Source organism: Ursus maritimus, unplaced genomic scaffold (genome assembly GCF_017311325.1).
Source record: "Ursus maritimus isolate PB19 unplaced genomic scaffold, ASM1731132v1 scaffold_10, whole genome shotgun sequence".
In the NCBI taxonomy this organism is placed as follows: domain Eukaryota; kingdom Metazoa; phylum Chordata; class Mammalia; order Carnivora; family Ursidae; genus Ursus; species Ursus maritimus.
In genome coordinates, this window is record NW_024423344.1 from 19,889,125 (window position 1) to 19,912,785 (window position 23,661).

The window sequence follows — 23,661 nt, forward strand, 5'->3', positions numbered from 1 at the left end:
ACCCGAGAGACGCCCTGCCGGCCCGCCCGGCGGAAGCGCTCTAGTCCGGGGACGCCGGGGTCGGCTCCGGTCGCCGGGGAAGCCGGTAAGCGGTCCCGCCGCCGGGCAGGGAGCCCCTGGAGGAAGGAACGCGGCTGGCGGTGGAGGCCTGGGGTCCGGGGAGCGGGCGGCGCCCTCGCGCGGTGGGGGCGAGTGGGAGACCCGCTCTGGGCGCTCCTGGATCCCCGCTCCGGCTCCGCCCCGGGTCTGGGCCGCCCGCCCGCCGGTCCCCCTCGCCTCCCAGCAGCCTCCTGTCCTCCCGGCACCCGCCGCGGCGCTGGTCCAGCGCTGGGGGAGGACTGCAGGCGGCGCAGGCTCCCCGGCAGGAAGGATCTGCGCGCCGCTGGCCTCCCGCGTGGTGTGATCAGCGCGTGCGTGCCTTCGAAGCTTGCGCGCCAGGGTTTCTCAGCCGTGAGCCCACTTCGGGCTATTTCCAAGTCATTTCGCTAGGGTTTGATTGGGAGAAACGTGCAAAGGGGCTTTGTCACCCTCAGTGTATACAGGTCTTTTACTGATCTTGTGGGTGTCATATTGAGTATCGTGGGCAGAAAGGACCAAATAAGTACTGGTTTTCAGCTAAAAAAAGTCAGTGGTGGCTCTTGCTTAGCGGTTACTGTCCATGACATAAAATAAAGACCCTGAAGAATAAAAGAATAGAAATATGGGAAAACTTGTTATTTTTCTTTTTTAAGATTTTATTTGAGAGAAAGAGCGCGGGCAGGCAGGGGAGGGGGAGCAGCAGGCAGAGGGAGAGGGAGAAGCCCGCTCCCCACGGAGCAGGGAGCCCAACTTGGGACTCCATAAAAGGGCCCTGGGATCATGACCTGAGCTGAAGGCAGACGCTTAACCAACTGAGCCACGGAGGGGCCCTTGACCTCATTAAATTGGGTAATACCAAGTGTCAGAATAGTGGCAACTAACTTTTTTCTTTCAGGTCCCTAAATTTACTGAAAGACCCGATTGTTCTTGAAAAGAATTGTTTTTGAACACAATGCCTCTAATTTGGCTAATAGGAAGAAATTAATTCTAAAGTTGCTGAGTGATTCTATGACACACATGAATACAAACAACATTTTTACAGGTCACTGTAGTGTATGTTTTGGTTTGTGATTTTTGCTTTACCTGCCATGCCTCATAATTCTTTGAGGTGCGATTTTAAAAAAACAAAACACGACAAGTAAGCTTTCTGAAAATTAAGTTAATTCATTCCAGTGTTTGTTTGTTTCTTTTTTTTAATGCATGGTGTTGCTAAGGTAAAAAAATGCGTCATGTTGCTAAGGTTTTATAATAATAATGGCTGCCATTTATCCAGGGCCTCCTCTGTACCAGGCAAAGTGTTAGGAACTTTAGTCTCCTTTACCTATGAACCAATTCAGCTAGCTGCTTTATCTGGAAAATACAGAAAGGGAGACTGAAGTTCAAAGACTCTGCTTATCTCTTCTTAATCCCAGGCACCTTCAACTCAACATGTCCTCAAAGGAACATATGTCTCCCTTCACCATGCCAGTCCCCACCCCTGCCACACTCCCACTGCCAGAAAAATGAAACACACACACACACACAACCATGGTGCTTTTCTCTCAGGGAATGGTATCATTTACCCAGTTTACACTGGAAACCTGGGAGGTCTACCCTGTCCCTTTCTCCCAGCTTGTCCCCCATAAATCTGTCATCAATTCTTTCTACATATTTTCTTCTCATTTTCTTCATCCCCATTGCCACCACCCCATTCCACTCCATCATCATTTTCCTGCCTTTTCTCTTGTCAGAGTCCCACTCCAGCCCTCCTGCCCCCTCCCGTGTGCAGTCCATTCACTCTGCAGCCAGAGTGAGTGATTTTTTTCTAATATGCTCTCTCACTTAAAACCCTTCAGAGATAGCACATTAACTACCGCAAGGATAAAATCCAGCAACCTGAACGTGGCTTACAGTGGCCTTCAGATAAGGCCCTGTCTGCCTCACCAGCCTGTGACAGTCCTCTTTCAATTCCTTGAACTGAACACAATCTCTTCTGCTCTTAAATATGCCAGCCCCTCTGCCTACGTCACTCCCATCACTCCCTGTGCCCTCGTGCCTAGCCAACTTCCGTTCATCCTTCAGGCTTCAGTTATATATCATTTTCCTGACTCCTCTGGATATTTATGCTATATGCCACCAAAGCTCTTTCTGTAAGACTCAAAAGCCTATTTTTGTTGAGGTCAGAGGTCCCATCTGCTTTGGGGCATGCGTGACAGCAGGGACCAGGAGAGGTCAAAGTGTGCTGCTAGAAGTATACGAGTCACACTTGACCCTTGACCACACTGTTTGAACTGCATGGGACCTTATATGCGGCTATTTCGATAAATGCAGTACAGTTCGTAAATGCACTTTTCATTCAGGATTATAAAACCTGGTGTGGGTGCTCAGGGTCCAACAGTTCAGCCAGTAAAGCTGTTGTCCTATCATGGTGATTTTGAGCTACTTTGAATTCATTCTGCCTTTTGAAAATAAATTTAATCCTCAACATTTCTGTTGTCTGACTACAGTTTGGAAGAGGTCGTGGTGACTGTGTCCGTGGAGCCGGGCTGCGTGCTGCCCCAGCATGAATGGCTACGTGGTCCTGAGAGTGATCGGAGAGGGCTCCTTTGGCAGAGCCCTTTTGGTTCGGCAAGAAAGCAGTAATCAGATGTTCGCCATGAAGGAAATAAGGCTTCCCAAGGTCACTGCTGAAGCCATTAGCTCATGTTGAAAATGTACATGTAATTTGCCCAGGAAAATGAGTTCTCGAGATTTAACATGGAATTGCTTTTTCGTGCAAAAGATGTAATGGGTTTATTCATTAGCTTTACAAGGTCTAGATGTATTTTATATGGATTTTTAGGTAATTTTTGTAATTAACGAAAAGGGAGAAAAATAGTCTAGGTGGAAATTGCTGTTTCTTTTATCTTAATGAGTAATGTGCAATAATTTCCAATTTTGCCTATATAAGAGGCAAAGAAGGGTAAAAAGCTTTGCCAGAAGCAGCTCAGGGGCCATATTAATGAAAATAGAGCATGAAAAATACAATGAAGAGCAAAAAGCTAAAATGCTAACCTTTGGTTTCGGGGAAGCTATTTTGTGGATCCGTTTTGGGTTTTGTTTCCCTGGAAGGTGAGGAGGGTGCTGCCTTACCCTTGTTTATCCTAGTTGTCACAGCAAAGACTCTGTGCCATGGCGGCTGCTTAATAATGTCTTGATCAATGTTTTAAAAATACATTTTAATAAAGTTCTCAGAATTCTAAGTATTTATTTCCCCACTGTGTTCTTGACCTCTTTTAGTGATTCTTGAGTGGGCTTCAAAGTCATCTGGAGGTTAAAACACTGATTGCTGGGCCCTATCCCTGAGTTTCTGGTTGAGTAGGTCCAGATGGGCCTGTGAATTTGCATTTTTTTAAAAAGATTTGTTTATTTTGGAGAGAGAGAGAACAAGCGAGAGAGAGAGAGAGAGAGAGAATCTCAAGCAGCCTCCCCGCTGAGCATGGAGGCCAACAGGGGACTCCATCTCATGACCCTGAGAGCATGACCTGAGCTGAAATCAGGAGTTGGAGGCTTGACCTACTGAGCCACCCAGGTGCCCCTTTTTAAAGTATCTTCTTTTAATTCTTTTTTTTCCCCCAATGGCAGTTTCTTCATTGAAAGATAAGCCATTCGGGATTTCGTCCTCGGAGAGTAAGTTAGGGGATAAACAGTTCTGGAAACTGGCTTTGTAATCCATCTTCTTCCATCCTTACTGCACTAACACACCAGTCTCTTTTTCATCTAGACCAGTGGGCTGGAAACATGATGCAGACAGTAAGACATGAGAGCCCTAGTTTTTCTTTAAGGGTGTATTATGGTTAATGGCGTGCTGGCTCTCCAAATCAGTTATGGTCAGGCTGATGTGAAAACCGGTTTATATTCTATACTTGTAAGGATATAAGGGGTCAGCTTTAGCATGCAAAATAGAGCCATAATATGTATTATGGTTAATGGCATGCTGGCTTTCCAAATCAGTTATGGTCAGGCTGATGTGAAAACTGGTTTATATTCTATACTTGTAAAGATATAAGGGGTCAGCTTTAGCATGCAAAATAGAGCCATAATTGAAAAATCACATTTTCTTGTAGAGTTTGATAAACATAAGTTGGGTCACGGCGCAGTGCTATAAAACTGCCTCTGGCATTGACATATACAAACCACACTTGACCCTTGAACAACACAGGTGTGAGCTGCACGGGGCCACTTAACGTGTAGATTTTTTTGATAAATGCAATACAGTACTGTAAATGTATTTGCTCCTCCTTGTGATTTTCTTAGTACCATTTTCTGTAGCTCACTTTATTGTGCAAATACAGTACGTAATACATGTAACATACAACATATGTGTTAAATGACTCTGTGTTATTCCAAGACTATTAGTGGTTAACGTTTTTGGGGAGTGAAAAGTCACGAGTGGATTTTCGACCGCACGGGGGTGGGGTGGTCACTGCCCCCGACTCCCCCATGGTTCAAGGGTCAACTGTATACTGTATTGTTGTAAAGCTATCCATTTTAAAATGCTATTTAAAATCTTCTTCTAGTCTCTCTCCGGTACACAGAATTCTAGGAAGGAGGCTGTTCTGTTGGCCAGAATGAAACACCCCAATATCGTTGCCTTTCAAGAATCATTTGAAGGTAAACATGAATTCTCCCAAATAAATGCATTGTGGAATTTGATTTATGGCCACCAGGCTTTCCTCCAAGTCATCTGTTTGTTTTAGCTGAGGGACACCTGTATATTGTGATGGAATATTGTGACGGAGGGGACCTCATGCAAAAGATAAAGCATCAGAAAGGAAAGTTGTTTCCTGAAGATACGGTAAGAGACTGGCTTCCACGGTTTCTCAAGGTTTAGAAGCAGCTTTCCACTCCAGATGTGTATAAGTTCCAATGAAAGCATTGTACGTATGATTACCTGATACACTTCTATCAGTGCTACTGCTTCGTGTGCAGGAGGTGGCTGCCTGAGATATTTTCAGCAAGTTCAGTAGATACGTTTATAAAATAGCGAGGAATAAAACGCCTGTGTTTAGAAGAGTTTCAAAATTTATTACTCCTCTTTTGTCCTATATATTTCAAATTTTGGATTTTGTTGTACTGTCATTGTGGAAGACAGACGGATTTATTTTGCATTACTAGAGAATCAGAAGAATGAAGCCCAAATTCCTGTGTCGTGGGAATACCTATTCTCACACTTTTTCCTTTTACAATTTAGCACTTTCCTTTTAAGTCTAGTACTTCCTGTCTTTTTAAAGGAAAATTATATATTGAATGTTATTGGAATGAATTGACTAAAGAAAATATTTAAGTAGACACCGTGAGTGGGACTTCATTTGATTTAAGGTATAACATGTTATGAAAGCATATTGGTATGAATATTTCTATTTAGAAGTTGTGTTGTTGAAAATATGGATTCCAGAGGAGGAGGTCAACCTTGGCTTCAAATGAATGGATCTCCTAGCAAAAAAGAAAAAAAAAATCAGTTTGACATTTCATTATAGGCCCCCTAGGTACCTAGGAATTCTGAATACTATTGACTAGGGATTTATAAGAAGAAAATGCTGACTCACAGGATGGTTGACGATATAACGAGTCTTTTAATGTTAATAAATGAACATTCTGAAAAGGCAAATGAAGGTCTGACTAATGATTACAAAAAGTTGTAGCATACTCATTCCTTAGTGGTGAACCACCTTGATGTATATATTTAAGAAATACTTTTATTGGGTTGAATTCACGAAAACCATAGTGGAGTTTTATTGAACTAAATTGCTATTTAGATCACACACAAGATGATGGAACATGGGATTCACAGTTTTTCTGAATTCCTCCAGCCAACATTGAATCTTAGTTGAACTGTGTAATTTTTAGGAGTTCTGTATTTACATTATGGAAAATCTAGGTCAGCTAAGGCCTGGAGACGATTCTGTGGGATTTGGGGTTAACACGAACCAGTTACTGCGTTCCTGCAGCTCCTGCATGCTTTTTCCTTACAGATCCTTAATTGGTTTACACAAATGTGCCTTGCAGTAAATCACATTCACAAGAAACGTGTGTTACACAGAGATATCAAGTCCAAGGTAAGTGGAAATACCTTTTGGGGCCTAAAAGTGAAAAGAGAAACAAAAACTATTCCGCTCCGTCCTTTTTTCTGTGTTATTCTATTTCCTCTTGGGACGTTTTTATTTAGCCTAGAAACATTTGTTAACCTAATATTTATAGGAGCCAAGTAAGGTGCAACCTGAGGAAGATCATTAAATCTCTTTACGAGTATAGTTAGGATGTTCCAAGCTCTCTCAGAGAGGGCTGAGACCATACTACTGTACATTCTTTTTTTTTTTTTTGACAGAGAGATAGACAGCCAGCGAGAGAGGGAACACAAGCAGGGGGAGTGGGAGAGGAAGAAGCAGGCTCCCAGCAGAGGAGCCCGATGTGGGACTCGATCCCGGAGCGCCGGGATCACGCCCTGAGCCGAAGGCAGATGCCTACCGACTGCGCTACCCAGGCGCCCCCGTAGTACTGTACATTCTTAGATGGAAAATCACTGAGACCCAGACCTGCCCCATGGAGTCCCCCTGACGCCTTCCCAGGGGCTCCATCAGGCTCTGCCTGATACAGTCCTTTCTTTTTTTTTTTTTTTTTTTGTTGAAGATTTTATTTATTTGAGAGAGAGCACACATGAGCAGGGGGAAGGTTAGAGGAAGAAGCAGACTCCCCACTGAGCAGGGAGCCCATGTAGGACTGGATCCCAAGACCCTGGGATCATGACCTGAGCTGAAGGCAGACGCTTAACCAACTGCGCCACCCAGGGGCTGTCTGCCGATATAATCTTAAACTTACTTGTTTGATTTCTAAGCAGTGATCCTGAATTCCCGAGCGGGGGGAACGTGGAGCTCTCAAGAGGGTATCTCGTCCTTTTGTGTTCTCCTCCGGGACTTAGCTGTCAGCATCTCTACCCTTCCATCTCCATCATCAGCAGGCTTTGAAAGACAGCTTCCCCGGAGATCTCTGCCTTGCGGGTAAATGATGCAAGACATAATCTCAGCTCTTCTTTTTTAACGCAGAACATCTTCCTCACCCAAAATGGAAAAGTAAAACTGGGAGATTTTGGATCTGCCCGTCTTCTCTCCAAGTACGTGTGTCTATTCTCTAGTAGTGACAGCAATCAAAACTTTCCGTGACTCAGGCATGCTCTGTAATTGTGCTTTGCCTTTTTATGGTTTTAGCCCTATGGCGTTTGCTTGTACGTATGTGGGAACACCTTATTACGTGCCCCCTGAAATTTGGGAGAACATGCCTTACAACAATAAAAGGTAAGTAATGTTCTTACTTGGTGCAGTGAGTACCAAGCATGACTGTTTGGTGACGGGCATTGTAGCCGACACGTGAAGTGTGGTTTTTGGAAAATATGTTTGAAAGCCGTGTAGACTCTAAATGCCCAGGCACTAGATGAAAGTCCCAGTTCTCCAGCTGGTTTCATCAGAGCTGAGAGGAGCTGAGTGTAATGCTGAGGGAAGGCTCGTCATTCCTAGGGAGCGGTACGAATGACGTGACCGCTTCTCACACGATACTGCTCTCACCTTTAAACGTCCCGAAGCGCAGGTTGCAGCCCCACCAGTTGTATCAGAATGTCTGGGGGTGGGAAGCAGGCAGCGGTCATTTTCCAGAATCACCAAATGATTCCGGAGTGCAGCAAAATTTGGGAACCCCTGGATTATGTCAATGAGTTCATATTGGCAGGAGTGGATGATAAGTACTTGACTGATAGGTTAATTAATTAAAAGAAGCTAGTATCACAGACCTTATGATTTAAAGCATAGTATTTTTCTGAATATAAGTAATAACGTGCCCATTGATGGAGCGGGTGAGCAGGGGGAGTATTGGAAATAACAGAGATATACGAGAAAGGATATAGCAGTTACCTACTTTTTCACTGCTGTTAATAATATTTTGCTGTTCTTTCCATCCATTCACTCCCCCCTCTAAACCTGGTTTATGTATTCTATATACAACTTGACTTCCTCCTTTTTTATTATATCATATTCATATTACCACATATTTAAACTCTTCACAAATATTGTTGTTGGCCTACTGATGTATTTCAGATTTTCAGTATCATTATCAGTGTTGTGATTAATAGACCTGTTTTGCATAAACGGGTCATTATTTTGTAACACATTCTTGGCCTGAATTCTTAGAAGTAGAAACACCTACAGGCTCTTGTTAGCTTCTGTCGAGTTGATTGCTGGAAAGAATATGATAATCCGTATTGAATAGTTTCTTCTAAGAGTAAAACTGAGTACATTGGGGACAGAGCAGCTATAAAGGAACTTACTGGTTTGGAAAATTTGAGTTTGGACAAAGGTTCGATGATATTATTGAATTAAGGTTAAATTTCTTGGATGTGACACTGGTATTGTGTTTATGAGGGAGAGTATCCTTGCTCGGAGGAGATACATGCTGACATGTTTGGGGGTGAAGTCTTCGGTGTCTGCCATCTTTTTTTCAAGAGGTTCAGATACACGTGGAAGAGGGCACCAGCTTGCAAACGTGGCAAATTTAACAGTGGGGGAGTCTAAGAAAGAGCATGTGGACATTTACTTTTCTGTAGGTTTGAAATTTAAAAGAATCAAAAGTTGCGGGAAACTGTTGATTAAAGCCATTAGTTAAAATGCAAAGAATATCATGTAGAAAAAGTCTGGGGCATGACAACTAGGTGGTGAGAATGACAGAGAAAATGGGAATGCTTAGTATGAAGAAGGGTGGGTGTTTGGGGGTAAACTCCAGGCCTCTTTTCTGAGTTTTGAAGAACTGTTTTGTGGAAGAATGAGTAGTCTTATTCTCTTTGTTTGGGAATGTAGAGCTAACACAGGGGGTGGTGAGGGTTCCCAGAAGACACATTTTGGCTTATGATAAGGAAGACCACTATCCCTAGAGCCATCCAGCGGGGGCACAGGCTGGGCCCGAGGTAAAGAGCTTTTTATCGGAAGGCGTGATCCGAAGGCCTTGGGTTGCGCACAGATGGTCTGGGTGGAAGCTACACTGCGTGACTTCTAAAGCCCTCTTCCAACTATGCCAGTCTGAGTCCACGAATATTCCCTCTTGTACCAAATGCTACTGAAACGACACCTGAACCACCCTGATTTGGAGGGTAGGGGCTCGGGAGCAGAGAATTTCACCGTGAACATGACTGTTAGTAAGTATCTAAGTATTAGACCAAACTTACATATATTTTAGTTTAATAGGAATTACTTGTGATATTTATTCTTATTAAAGGTAATTTTTCATTTGTCTTTTATATTTCATATAATCATTCATAACCCATTTGTCATGACGTTGCTTCTTTATGCTTCCAGTGACATCTGGTCCTTGGGATGCATTCTGTATGAACTCTGTACCCTTAAGCATCCGGTAAGTATGGTGTGTAAAATGGGAAAGGCAGCCTCTTGTTATATCTGGCTAAGTCCTTCGTAATTCCACTTGGCCATGTGCTTCCCTAGGACGCTGTAGGAGGGCCGACAGCATTGACTCCATCTTTGGCCTTCCGTCTTCTTCTTCCCTCTGGTGCACAGGTCGTACCATTTTGGGTAACTGCCTTGGGACCTCACCACCATGCCCCTCCTTCCGGAGAAGCTGGGGGTTAAGGTCCGGAGAGTTGCAGAGAAAGGGTGGAGAATAGGGTAGAGAAAAGCTGTGTAGTGCCCTGTATTCCCCTGCCCGCCTTGTGCCCTACCCTTTGCCCCTGTGTGTAATTACCCTGCATAAAACTCTGCGTAAACGGTATGGAATGGCTTGCTTTGTTTTTCAGCATTAAAGTACCTTCTCGGTCTGGAGGATCCATTACTGACCCTCCTCCACCTTCTAACAGATGAATTCATACCTGTTTCCGTGGGATCACCTTTGTCTTGAGCCCCTTTCGTAGCGTATACTAATAGGGAACTTTCATTATTTAGTTTCTGTAGTTTTATATTTAGCTTGCCTGCCTGCCTGCCTTCTTTCCTTCCCTCCCTACCTCCCCACTTTCTTCCTTTTTTCCATTATTCTCAATTTTTTTATGTTGGTAAAATATATATATATATATATATATATATATATATATATATATAAAACATAAAATTCGCCATTTTAACCATTTTGAATGGCATTAATTACTTTGCAATATTGTACAATCTCTAGGACCTATTTGCAAAACTTCTCCATGGTCCCAAACAGAAACCCTGTACCCGTTAAACGATAACTTCCCATCCCCATCCCTCCCCGCCAGCCCCTGGTAACCTCTAATCCTCTTTCTGTCTCCGAGGATGTACGTATTCTAGATATTTCATATAAGTGGAATTACACAGTACTTTTCCCTTTGTGTCTGGCTTATCACATGTAGCATAATGTTTTCAAGGTTTATCCATGTTGTAGCATGTGTCAGAATTTCATTCCTTTCTACGATCGAACAATAGTCCATCGTGTGTTTATACCTTGTTTTGTTTATCCGTTCATCAGTTATTGGACATTTGGGTTATTTTCACCTTTGGCTGTTGTGGAGAAAACCATTTTTATATTTATTTTTTCAAGATATTTTAAGAAATAATTTAACAAAAAAGAGGTTAAATAACTTGGCCTGCTCATTTAACAGTTATTTATTGCACAATAAACTAACAATCATAGTGCTCGTCCCTGTTAAGTCTTAGATTTGCATAGAAATAAATTCTGTCCTTTGGGTACAGATTGAAACTTAGCTCTAACCAAGCATTTTTTTCATTTTTAAAATTTTAATTGAAATGTGGTTGACAGAGTATTATGTTAGTTTCAGGTGCACAGTGTAGTGATTCAACACTTACATACATTACAAAATGCTCACCGTAACCATAGTTACCATCCGTCACCATACAAAGTTATTACAATATTATTGACTATATTCCCTGTGCTGTACTTTTCATCCTCGAGACTTATTTATTTTACACCTGGAAGTCTGTGCCTCTTAATCCCCTCCACCTGTTTCACCCATCCCCATCCACCCCCAGCAAGCATCTTTACAGATGTGCTTGAGAGATATGAGAGTGAATGATGGAGAAAAAGCCTTCACCACCACTAGGTGAAAGGCACTCACACTGAAGCCACGTGCTGTCCTCCTTGAGTGTACGTGGTTTATAATGCCCGCTGTACCATTAGAAAAACTTGGGAGACTTTACAAAATGGCGATGCCTGGGCCCATGCCAAACTAATTGAATTGAAACCCCTGAGGGTGTCCTGGACAGCAGTGTTTTTTAGAACAGGTGATTCTAGGGGCGTCTGGGTGACTCAGCTGATTGAGGGCTCGACTCTTGGTTTCAGCGCAGGTCATGATATCAGGGTCATGAGATTGAGCCCTGCGTGGGGTTCCCAACTCAGCTCGGAGTCTGCTTGAAATTCTCTCCCTCTGCCTCTCCCCCTGCTCTCGCTTGCTCTCTCTCTCACTCTCTCTCTGAAATAAATAAATTTTTGACACAGGTGATTCTAATGTACAGCCCAAGTGAAGAATCGCTGTTTTATACAAATAAGATTGTTTTTTAAAATTCCAGTATCTTTTTAATGATTATATTCTTTATTCCCCCGATTCTGTCTTTTTTTGTGAGCTTTCATATACATGTTCTTATTTTTTCTAGCAAGAATAAGAATTAAGGAATATGGGGCCCTGATATTTGGCACACAATCTGTTCTCTCGTCTGCTTTGAGGCAAAAGTAGTTCTCAAATCTTTAGGAAATGCAGAAACCTGGTATAATGGTTTAAAAGCCAGAGACAAAGCAGATTCAGTCTCATTTTTCACTACCTGAATTTTTCCCTTGTTCTGTGTTGATTTTTTTTTCCTTTTTCATATCTTCACTTGCATATTTTATTAATAGGGTGCATTTCCAAGGCAGAATGCCAGCATGTTCTTGCATAAGTATCACCAAGGCTGACTAACATCTAACATTAATTTCAATGTTTATTCTACAGTGAAGATTTTTTAAAAATGTTACTCTGGCATGTCATTTTGACTCCCATTCTATTGCTTGTCAAAGTTTAATAGCTATTTTGAGGACATGAAAGGTAAAAGGGATTTGGCAGTAGACGTTTAAAGCTGGCATAGTCTGGAGTGCATGTCACAAGGGAGCAGGCCTGGGGGGTTCTGGGGAGGAACGAAGCAAAGGGATGTTACACTTAGTGTAAGCCTGTTGGTACCATTGACTTCTTAAAAAGCAACATATACGTGGGGCGCCTGGGTGGCTCAGTTGGTTAAGCATCTGCCTTCAGCTCGTGTCATGATTCCAGGGTTCTGGGATCGAGCCCCGCGTCCGGCTCCTTGTTCAGCAGGGGAGCCTGCTTCTCCCTCTGCCTTTTCCTCTGCCCCTGCTGGTGTGCTGTGTCTCTCTCACTCACTCTCTCTCAAATAAATCAATGAAATCTTAAAAAAAAAAAAAAAGCTATATGTATGTATTACCTTGATTTTAAAATATGTTAAAAATGTGTATCTGCACACGCATTGCTTATGAGTAATAAAGCACCTAAAGCTGGCATCGATGCTGAGATTTTCTCCAGATGGGGGAGTTTTGCACTGTTTATGTTTACCTTCCTTCTGAACCCACCATAAGATTTCGAGTAGTACCTTAAGGATCCGTCTGGGAAGAAAAATGACCAGGCAGCAAATACTTTTATAAAATTAAATGGGGTGCCTGGGTGGCACAGCGGTTAAGCGTCTGCCTTCGGCTCAGGGCGTGATCCTGGCGTTATGGGATCGAGCCCCACATCGGGCTCCTCTGCTATGAGCCTGCTTCTTCCTCTCCCACTCCCCCTGCTTGTGTTCCCTCTCTCGCTGGCTGTCTCTATCTCTGTCGAATAAATAAATAAAAAATCTTTAAAAAAAAAAAATTAAATGAATTCATAAGAATTCCATTGAGCTGGTAATTTCTTCCACTCTTGCCTTGTCTCTGCTGTTACAGTTCAGTTTTACTTTTTAGTTTCAGGCAAATAGCTGGAAAAGTCTTATTCTCAAAATATGTCAGGGGTCCCTGCGCCCACTGCCGTCTCAGTACTCCTGTGAACTGCAGCATCTGATCAAGCAGATGTTTAAAAGGAATCCCTCCCATCGCCCTTCTGCTACAACACTTCTCTCTAGAGGCTCTTTGGCTCGGCTTGTCCGCAAGTGCTTACCCCCAGAGGTATGATGGATCAACTGTGAGTGGTTTTCAAGTATGGTCAAATGGTTCGTTATCTTTTAAACACAACATGTAGCACATGGTTGTAAAAATTTAAATAATGCAGAAGAGTATACAGAAAAAATTAAAACTTCCTTTCCCTCCTCCTCTGCCTTCCACAATACCGTTTGCCGAGAATACTCACAGGGAGAGTTTGCGTAACCTTTCTGATATTTTTCTAAACATGTAGAAACGTCTAAATTGTGTGTCTAAATTATAGGTATTTTCTAAAGGGCATTTTGCTTTTCAACTGTAAATACGATTGTGGGGAAGAATGTTGATAATTAAATGACATGGCAGTGTCTAAAGAAAAGTGTACCTCACATCTTTAAATTCTCTACTTGAAATTTTCAGATCATTACAGAATATGGCGAGCAGGTATTAGAAGAAACCAAAAATTCTAAGCCTAGCACACCAAGAAAAAAAGGTAAGAATTTTAGAAAGCTTACCTTTTGTTCAATTTCCTTTCAAAGTGTAGTTTAACAAAAAAGAAAAATACAATTTTCAAGTTACTAGAAACCATTTCAGAGATGTCCTGAAATTAAAATTTTCTTCTTGCTATTTCAGATGTAATTCTGTACTGACTTTATACATTTAGTTTCCCAGGGATCAAAAAGCCTAGTTTGGCGATTTTAATGATGTAAAGATTGTTTTCTGTTTCATTATTAGTACCAGGTTCCCTTTGGTCAGGTAGAAGGCTTCTGTGTCATGGCCTAGGAATCTGACCACGAAATTACAATGTTAATCTTGTAGGAAATTATCCCCAAGTGTCCAAAGAACCATCTGGTAAACAAAAGTTTAAAAAGCAGAGCCTTGGGATGCCTGGGTGGCTTAGGCGGCTAAGCATCTGCCTTTGGCTCAGGTCATGATCCCAGAGCCCTGGGATCAAGTCCCGCATCAGGCTCCTTGCTCAGTGGGCAGCCTGCTTCTCCTTCAGCCTGTAGCTCCCCCTGCTAGTGCTCTCTCTCTCTGACAAATAAATAAATAAAATCTTTTTAAAATAAATACAGAGCAGAGACTTTTCAAGAGTTAGAACAGTCCACTTAATAGCTGTACAAAATTTCCATTCATACTTAGTCGATCCTGAACAAATTTCAAATGTAATGTATTGCCTCTTTGGAAGTTGTCATCTCTTAATTGTTTCAAAGCTATTTTTGTTCCTTTTTTTTTTTTTCTGTTTTCTTTTCTTTTCATTTATTTATTTATTTATTTAAAGATTTTATTTATTTATTCGACAGAGAGAGAGACAGCCAGCTAGAGAGGGAACACAAGCAGGGGGAGTGGGAGAGGAAGAAGCAGGCTCATAGCGGAGGAGCCTGATGTGGGGCTCGATCCCATAACCCCGGGATCACGCCCTGAGCCGAAGGCAGACGCTTAACCGCTGTGCCACCCAGGAGCCCCTCTTCTTATTTTTTTTTAAGTAAACTCTATGCCCAACATGGGGCTGAAACTTAGGGCGCTGAATGTAAGACTTGTCGTATGCTATACTGACTGAGCCAGCCAGGCGCTCCTATTTTTCTTCCTTTTTATTTGTCATCAGTGACTCAGACCTTCCATCTGAAGAGCTCCACCGAAGATGGTAGATAGGACCAGAATAAGAGAGAAGACAAATGGAAACAGATCATCCACTCACTGTAGGGACATGTTGCAGACCTCCATTGTTTGGTGCCCATTATCTCAGTGTTACATGCTCCACAAGAAGCCCTCAAAAACTCTACTGTTTTCTGACAGTTCAATTTTACATGTTATTTTTGTAGGAATGTATATCCTTCTAGTAATGCAAGCCCTTTGCTCTTATAATTCAGCCTTTTCTCCACTCCTTAAGGGGTAGCCAATTGCCTTTGTTTCCATAGTTCGCTTTAGTGTTTATTTTACGTTAGGTGCTATTTTGTAGCTTTTGTCCGCATCCCAGGGTAGTGGAAAATTAGTTTCATAATGCTGGGCAACAACAATAAAAGCCAGTCTGAGAAAAGTTTCGAGATAGTTTGCCTAAGTGTAGTCTTACCATTCCTAAAAAAGAGGACTAAACCAGCGGAGAAGGGCCACCATGGCAGACGGTGTGTCTGGTGGCATTTCCACGCGGTTGGTGGACAGTGCCATCAGCGCAGTGAACACTCCGTGAGGGCAGGGGATGCGTCTCTTTCACCCCCTGTTGTAGCCTCAGCGCCCGTCGTCACGGATGCTCAATAGCAATTCTTTACAATGTTGAATGAATGAGGAACACGGCCGGCCGGGCTCTACCGGGGCAAAGCAGCCACTCTTCCCGAAGGGAGCTGGTGCCGAAGTTCTCGCTGACTGCCGCCGCCGGTGCCTTGTGAGGGGACAAGCAGCTCCCTTCCTACGAGGGGTCCCTATTTCACGGGCTGTCATAGCTGTTGTGAAAAGCACAGACTCCATAGCCAGCCTGAGCTGGAGGTGATGGTGGCCTCCCAGGGATGCGGAGTATCTCACCTTCTAGTGCCGAAATGCGGGGGCATGAGTGAATCAGGTCTTACCTTTCAGATGTTGCCATTGGGAACAACAGAACGGCCTCCGTTTAAATTCCCCGGGGATTAAAGCTTGATACCACGATTCAGGCTAAGGCTTTGGCTCTTTGACTTTAAGAACTCCGTTTGTCTTTGGGCTTTCTGCAGATCACACGAGGAACTTAATCACGTGAGCCTCCGCATGCTCTCTCTTCCTACCTTGTCTTTTCTTTTTAAGCAGACGCCGGCGGAATCAGGGTAGCTTTGGAACATGAGGCAACCGCGATGGTAAGAGCTCGAAAATGACGTTTGTGAAACACCTATCTACCGGGAACCATCTGGGGCTGTGAGAGGTTTGTGAGACTGGGGCCTGGTCCCTCCCGGCCAGCAGTTTCCCGTCCTTTGGCACTGAAGTAATTGGTGGCCGTCATCCTGCACTGTCAGCTGCGCCACTGGAGATCACCGAGCGTTTGGTTCATGTGCCTTGTCTTTTCGTTTTCAGTTGTAGATGACTGGTGGTGTCAATATAGATGTGAGAGAACTTTGTTCTGCTTGCAGTCGCGAACATCTTGTTTCAGCCTGGATTTGGTTGGTTTGTCATTGTGGTAAACCATATATAACACAGGATTTCCCATTCTAGCCATTTTTAAGCATACGATTCAGCAGCATTAATCACATCCACAGTGTTGGGTAACCATCACCGCTCTCTGTTTCTAGTACTTTCTCATCACCCCCTTACAGAAACGCTACACATTATATAATAACTCCCCATTCCTCCCCGACCTGCACTGCCCCCCCACGCTCCTGGTGACCTCCATCCCACCTCTGTCTCTATAGATGTGCCTATTCCAGATAGTTCACAGGAGCGGAATCATGCAATAGTTGTCCTTTTGTGTCTTTTTGCTTAGCATAGGTTGGTTTGGTTTGGTTTGGTTTTGATTTTGCTTAGCGTAGTATTTTTAAGGTTCATCCATGGTATAGCCTGTATCAGAATATTTTCCCTTTAATGGCTAAAGGATATTTAGATCTGTATTTTGCTCTTGACATTTTTCTTTTTCTTTTTTTTTTTTTTTAAAGATTTTATTTATTTATGTGACAGAGAGACAGCCAGCGAGAGAGGGAACACAGCAGGGGGAGTGGGAGAGGAAGAAGCAGGCTCCCAGCAGAGGAGCCCGATGTGGGACTCGATCCCGCAACGCCGGGATCACGCCCTGAGCCGAAGGCAGACGCCCAACGACTGTGCCACCCAGGCGCCCCTCTTGACATTTTTCTGTTCAGGAACTTTTAGTGCTTCCCCATTACCTGCCAAACCAAGTTGACATTTTTCAGCCTGGCATTCACGGTCCTGTTTATCTAGTGGTGCCCTGGGCAGCTGTGAGCTCTTTGACACGGGAGCTGCGGTCAAGTGGTCAAGTCGTGAAGGGGAGCAGCAGGTCCACTTCTGAGTAGTGCCATACCCAGCTCAGCAAATCATGCCCTACTCCTGATTTGTTTTTCTTTCTTCAACAGTTTAATCAACCTTTTAATTCGAAAAAGAAAAAATGTTGCACTAACAACAGATCATTCTATTTATGGAATGTACTAGTAATTAAACTTGTCAAATTTTTTGGAATGGAGGTTTGGCTGTAAATAAATAACAGCATCCCACCATTATGTTGCTACAAATAGACTAGCTCCGGCCCCTGTACTTTTTTTTTTTTTATTCCTGTGATAATATCTATATTTTTTCCCCAGCTTTATTGAGGCATAATTTATATGCGGTAAAATTTACCCATTAGTGTAGAGTTTGACGAATTTTGGAAATTTTATAGTGTCATATAACCAGTACCACAATCAAGATCAAGAATTCCAACCCCCCAGAAAGTTTCCTCAGGGCCCTTTGCAGACAATCCTGACTCCTGTCCCAGGCTGCCACCCCTGTCGTTGTAATACCACCTACAGTGGACACGTCCATGGGTTCTCGCAAAATGAAAAGAGGGCGAAGTGTAAGCAGAACAAAGAGAGAGCAGGAAGTCAGTCAGGTAAGGGGAGAGCTGAGGTAGGAAGAAGGTCCTGGGCAAGCCGGCAAGGCGTGAGGACGTGAGGGCCGAGCCAGGAGCGCTGTTTGAGCAGTGGCTTTTGCCTGTGGAGCTGTGACTGTTGGCGGGGATGGAACACCAGAATCCCCTCAGGGCTTTTAGAAACTGCTCATCACCACTACCAGCCAAGATTCTGACTTCTTTGTCTATGGGGGGCCCTTCGTCGGGTGGGGAGAGAAGTTTGAGATCCACTGTATAGAAATACGAACAAACTTCCAGCAACAGCCTACTGTATTTATTCATTCAACAAATCATTGAGAACCTGTATGCTGGAAACTGTCTAGGCATAGGAGATGTATTCCTTCTCAAAATATGTGCAGATTTAGTGATGTCTAGACAACATGTTATGATATTTCAAGAAATCAGGAGCTTAGATAATTTGAAAAAACACCGAATTAAGTGGGAACATTTTAAAGATTTTATTTATTTATTTTTAGACAGAGGGAGAGAGAAGGCGAGAGAAAAAGAGGGAGAGGGAAAGAGGGAAAATCTCAAGCAGACTCCCTGCCAATTGTGGAGCCCTACATGGGGCTTGATCTCACGACCCTGAGATCGTGGCCTGAGCCAAAATCAAGAGATCAAGATGTTCAAACGACTGAACTACTCAGGTGAAGTGGGGACATTTTGACCATATAGAGCAACTTTATAAAATATTTCATTTTGCTATTCCAGCATGAAAAGCCCAATACAGCAAACCATATTGAAATTTCTCATTACTCATTGCTTCTATAAAGACCTCTCAAATACCTGTTATTTTATAAATCCTCTTCGTATTTGCGATGGTCGATATTAATGATTAGTAATATAGGGGCACCTGGTTAAGCATCTGATTTTTACTTCAGCTCAGGTCATGATCTCCGGGCTGTGAGATTGAGCCTCGCGTCATGCTCTGTGCTCAGCGTGGAGTCTGCTTGGGATTCTCTCTCTCCCTCTCCCTCTGCACCTCGCTCTCACTCTCTCTTTAAAAAAATATAATGATTAGAAGTATATAGGACTTTAATATACATATGTACATATGTGTATGGTTTTTAACTGACATGTAAATATGTACAACACACAGTTATGTATAGGGTTCTATGGTTATTAATCTTTTTAATTCATTAATCTTTATTTAAAATTAAGATAGCTGACTTGCATCCTTTACCTTGTTTGTAGCATTTCAAGCATTTTTAATCTGTATTTTTAATCCCTTTTAAAGCCAGGGGAAGAACAAGGTAGAAAGTACAGCCACACTGATTTAGAAAACATTAATAAAAATTCAGTGGAAAGTGCCCTGGGGACAGTAAACAAAGGGAAAGGTAAGTTATTCAAATTCTAATTGTTGTATAAGTGAGGAATTGAGGAATATGGAAGGAATATTAATTTTCATCTTACTAAGTCATAGGTGTCGTAAACAAATGGACAAGCAGATTTTTGTTTGCTTATCCAGCGGATTTATTTAATGGTACAGGAATACTTTATTACTCATAAAAAAAGAAAATAGTGTTTATCAATAAGAGCGTTTACAATAAAATAGTATTAATTGCACTATGTACCATAGAAACCATGTACAGAAATACACAACCTAATTGGGCTTCATTCTTGTACATTCTATAATATATAAATATATACGTAGTTTTAAAAATTCACTTTAATGATTAGCATTACCTTTGCATTTGGAGATTTTTTTTTATTCCCTTTACTGCTTAGACTTGAAAAACATTGTGAGTGGGTGTGAGTTTGGAAGAGAAAAGAAAGATTTCTTTCTATGTAGCTGCTTGAGTATATGTGTGCATATAAATGATAAATAATATGCTTAGCAATACTTTTTTACATTTTAAAATCAGATAATAAATCAGTCCATCTGAGGAAACCCAGTTCACCAAGTCCTCTCAGGCGACAGTGGGAGAAAAATGTCCCCAACACTGCTCTCATGGCTTTGGAAAACGCAGCCATACTGTCCTCCAGTTTAGCAGCCCCGGATGAGAGAGGTTAGTAGTCAGATTGAACGCTGTTACTATAGATCATTTTCTTTCTTTTTCTTTAGGTGATTTTTTTTTTTTTTTTAAGAGAGCAAGTATGAGTGGGGGGGTGGGGAGCAGAAGAGAGAGAGAATCTTAAGCAGGTTCCACTCCCAGTGCAGAGCCCGATGTGGGGATTGATCCCACAACACTGAGATCATGACCTGAGCCGAAATCAAGAGACGCTTAACCGCCTGAGCTACTCAGGTGCCCACTATAGGGCATTTTCTAATGGTTGTTTAATGGGCTGGAGACTGTTCTTGTTGTTGTTTTTAATGTCACTCTGTAGAAGATACTTGGTGTCACGTATCAGAGCAGTGCCCATGTAGGTGAGTGAAATAGGTTTTAGTAGAGAGTAAAATATAACTAACTTAGTTTAAAATACAGTATGGAAGATATATGCTGAAAATCTTTTTTACGTGGCCCTAACTGTTACCTTTTCACAACTAGGTGGTTCTGTAATAAAGTACAATGAAAATAACACCCGTAAGCAGTGGCTCAAAGAGACTCCAGAAACTTTGATGGACATCCTTAAGAATGCGGATCTCAGCTTGGCGTTTCAAACATACACAATATACAGACCAGGTGACTCAAGTCTATTACGTACCTGTGGAAACTCTTTAATTTTTAATTTTTATTTATTTATTTATTTATTTATTTGTGTGTGAGAGAGAGAGAGAGTGTTCATGAGCAGGGGGGAGGGGCAGATGGAGAGAGAGAAGCAGGCTTCCAGCTGAGCAGGGAACCTGATGCGGGGCTTGATCCCAGGACCCCGATTTCATGACCTGAGTCGAAGGTAGATGCTTAAAGGACTGAGCCACCCAGGTGCCCCCCTCCCTTTGATTTTTTTTTTAAAGTGTGGTAAGATATGCATAAAGTAAAATTTACCATTTATTTATTTAATTTTATTATTTTTTTTAAAGATTTTTATTTATTTATTTGACAGAGAGAGAGAGAGACAGCCTGCGAGAGAGGGAACACAGGCAGGGGGAGTGGGAGAGGAAGAAGCAGGCTCATAGCGGAGAAGCCTGATGTGGGGCTCGATCCCAGGACTCTGGGATCATGACCTGAGCCGAAGGCAGACGCTAAACGACTGAGCCACCCAGGTGCCCCTAAAATTTACCATTTAAACCATTTTTAGGTGTGCAGTTCAGGGGCATTAAATATATTTACATTGTGCAGCCATCACCATCATCCATCTCCAGAACTTTTCCCATTTCCAGATCTGAAACTACGTACCCATTTTTAAAAAATTCCCTCTTCGCCCCTCCCAGAGACTTTGATTTTAAAGTTGTAACTTTGATTTTAAAGTTATAAAATGATTCATAACATTGTACTTTTTAGGTTTCCTTGAATCTTCTTTAGCCGGTCTCGAGCTCTAATTAAAATTTCCCATGGAGCTTCATTACTTTTAACTGCTCGTTGTTTGCTTATTTTAATAATCGTGGGACTACTTTGAAGAGTAGCGCATTTTTACCACACAAATGCACCCCAGTTTTCCTGACTTTACACTTCAGACTCCATCATAGTGTAAACTTTGAGGAATTTCAAGATTTCTTTTGCTCTATGCTTGAATCCTGCTGTATTGAATAGAGCTCAAGAAAAAGGAGTAATTAGGATTTGATTTTTTTATCATTTCTGCAGACTTGTCAGTAAATCGCATGAAATTACCTTTTATAATACTATCTTTAGGAATCGAGGCCAAAGGACTGCATTAAGGGTGTGTACATCTGTGTATAATTTTGATAATTCAATTATTAAGCCATCTTGCTAAGTGAAGCTCTAAGATAAATTATGCCAAGTAGAGCCTGTGATGCTGTGGCAAGTCTTGACCGTATTTATTGTAATTTAGTGTTTTATTATACATATACATATACATATATATATATAGTGTATTTATTATATACAATAATTTATTGTAATTTAGTTGTCTTTGTTTATTTGGTCAGTATTTGTCGAATGCCAAATGTGCTAGGTTAAGATTTAAAAAAAAAAGAAGAAAACACAGTTCCTTCCCTGGAGGAGTATGGTGGGAGAGCAGCACTCAAGGAGAGGGCTTTAGAGTGGTGTAGATGAATTTTTAGAGGTGTGTTCTGATAGAGCTGTGTGCGGATTGTCGTAAGAGCCCCGAGCAGAGGCGGATGCATAGAGGACAGTGTTAAGGAAGGCTAACAGTTGTGAATTTTGTGGTAGCAGTTGTAGGCCCTGGATTTTGTTTCTGGTCCCTGTTCACTGTTCAAAACCTATGTCATAGCTCTAGTATGAAAGGGTTTTATAAAGATTTAGCCCACATTTTTGTGTTAGGTTATTGTCGTGTGAGCAAAAATCTGAAAGCAGTTGCCATCTAGGAAATTTTTGAAAGCACGCATGTGGTCTCCATTCCTTAATTTTATTCCCTATCCTGGGGAAAAGTTGGGGGTGGGGAGCTCAAAGGAGAAACAGCTGGAAGACGATGATCCGAAGATATCTTTAATATACGTGCTTATATTTGAAGGTTTTAATTATAATTTTCTAAATTTTTCTTTTGAAGAAAGCACTGTTTTTAAATTTAATACCCATACTGATGCTTCATGGGCCTGTTTTATGCCAGAAATCGTGCTGTGGAATGGGGGAGGCACTACAAAAGGAATAGAGCATTGTCCTCAGTGAGCCAGCAAGCTCTTGGAGGATTTTAGTCCGACATTCACTAATTAAGCAACTACTGTTAAAATTGGCATAATTTTCCTCTGAAGGTTCAGAAGGGTTCTTGAAGGGACCCCTGTCTGAAGAAACAGAAGCGTCAGACAGTGTGGATGGAGGTCACGATTCTGTCATTTTGGACCCAGAGAGACTGGAACCTAGACTGGATGCAGAGGACACGTACGTTGGGATATACCTACATGGCACTGGTCGTTGTGTGTGAAAATCATACCTTAATTTCAGGTGTAGCAGGAGCTGGGTATACTACTCGACATCACAAATGAATATTCATATCTTGGATCTTTTGTCTGGGCTGAGTAATGTGTTACGGTATTATTATAGAATTCCTGAGTCTAATCATTCAGCTAGGACTTACTATTTTTTAATACACTGGAGTTTATTGGCAAACGTTATAGAAACATGAAAGAAGTGCTCCCTTGGAAGAGCTAACAATGTTTTTTCTCTGGTCATTTGCCTTATGGAACTCATTTTTCAAAAATCTAAATATTGTGATGATAGCGTTCTGCTTTGAGCCATCAAAAAATACTTACCGTGCCCTTACTATGGAGGCTTAATATCAAAATTGTTTCCTCACAGGGATTTCGAGGAGGATGACGACAGCCCTGACTGGGTGTCAGAACTGAAGCAGCGAGCCGGCTGGCAGGGAGTGTCGGATGCGTAACGCCCAAGGAGGTGCTCCATGGTCACATGGAGTAGATGTTTAAAGTGAGGAATTAATATTTGGATAGTATCCGTGCACGGGATTTATAGTTTTCTTTGGACACAGAATGAAGAGGGGGAAACTGTGAATATTTAAAATTGTTCCTGATTAGTACCACAAGATTTTAAAAATCTGTAGCTCATGAGTTTTTGAACTGAAAGGAGAAGGGGTAGAAGAACGGCTTTGCAGTCAGAACAGAAATCGGATGCTACTGCTTACAGTTTGTGCGATTGTGGGAAATTATTTAAGCTCTTTGAGCCCCAATTTCCACGACCCTAAAACGAGGGTAGTAAGGCCTTCGTCATAGGAATGCTGACCAAAGACCAATGGCAGCAGCCCGTTATGTCGTTTCTGCACTGTCATGATTGGTGCTTAATTGCTGTATAACTCTTTTTACATTTCCGAAAGGTTTGAGGATCTAAATAAATTTAATTGGA

General features: G+C 42.2%; 1 protein-coding gene across 4 annotated transcripts; it reads left to right on the forward strand.

Moving 5' to 3' along the window:
• Window positions 1-23,661, forward strand: NEK3 (NIMA related kinase 3). Of its 4 annotated transcripts, none has more exons than XM_040622409.1 (16): window positions 1-85; window positions 2,565-2,737; window positions 4,617-4,710; window positions 4,797-4,894; window positions 6,072-6,155; window positions 7,140-7,207; window positions 7,302-7,388; window positions 9,432-9,486; window positions 13,045-13,245; window positions 13,636-13,708; window positions 15,985-16,034; window positions 19,023-19,122; window positions 19,651-19,794; window positions 20,275-20,409; window positions 22,557-22,683; window positions 23,101-23,661. In XM_040622409.1, the coding sequence occupies exons 2-16, from the start codon at window positions 2,621-2,623 to the stop codon at window positions 23,183-23,185; spliced, it is 1,518 nt and encodes a 505-aa protein (XP_040478343.1). In that variant the 5' UTR covers window positions 1-85; window positions 2,565-2,620; the 3' UTR covers window positions 23,186-23,661. The 4 variants fall into 4 exon arrangements, with proteins under 4 accessions (XP_040478343.1, XP_040478354.1, XP_008705115.1 ...); XM_040622420.1 differs by having other exon boundaries at window positions 15,988-16,034; XM_008706893.2 differs by lacking the exon at window positions 1-85 and adding an exon at window positions 388-410.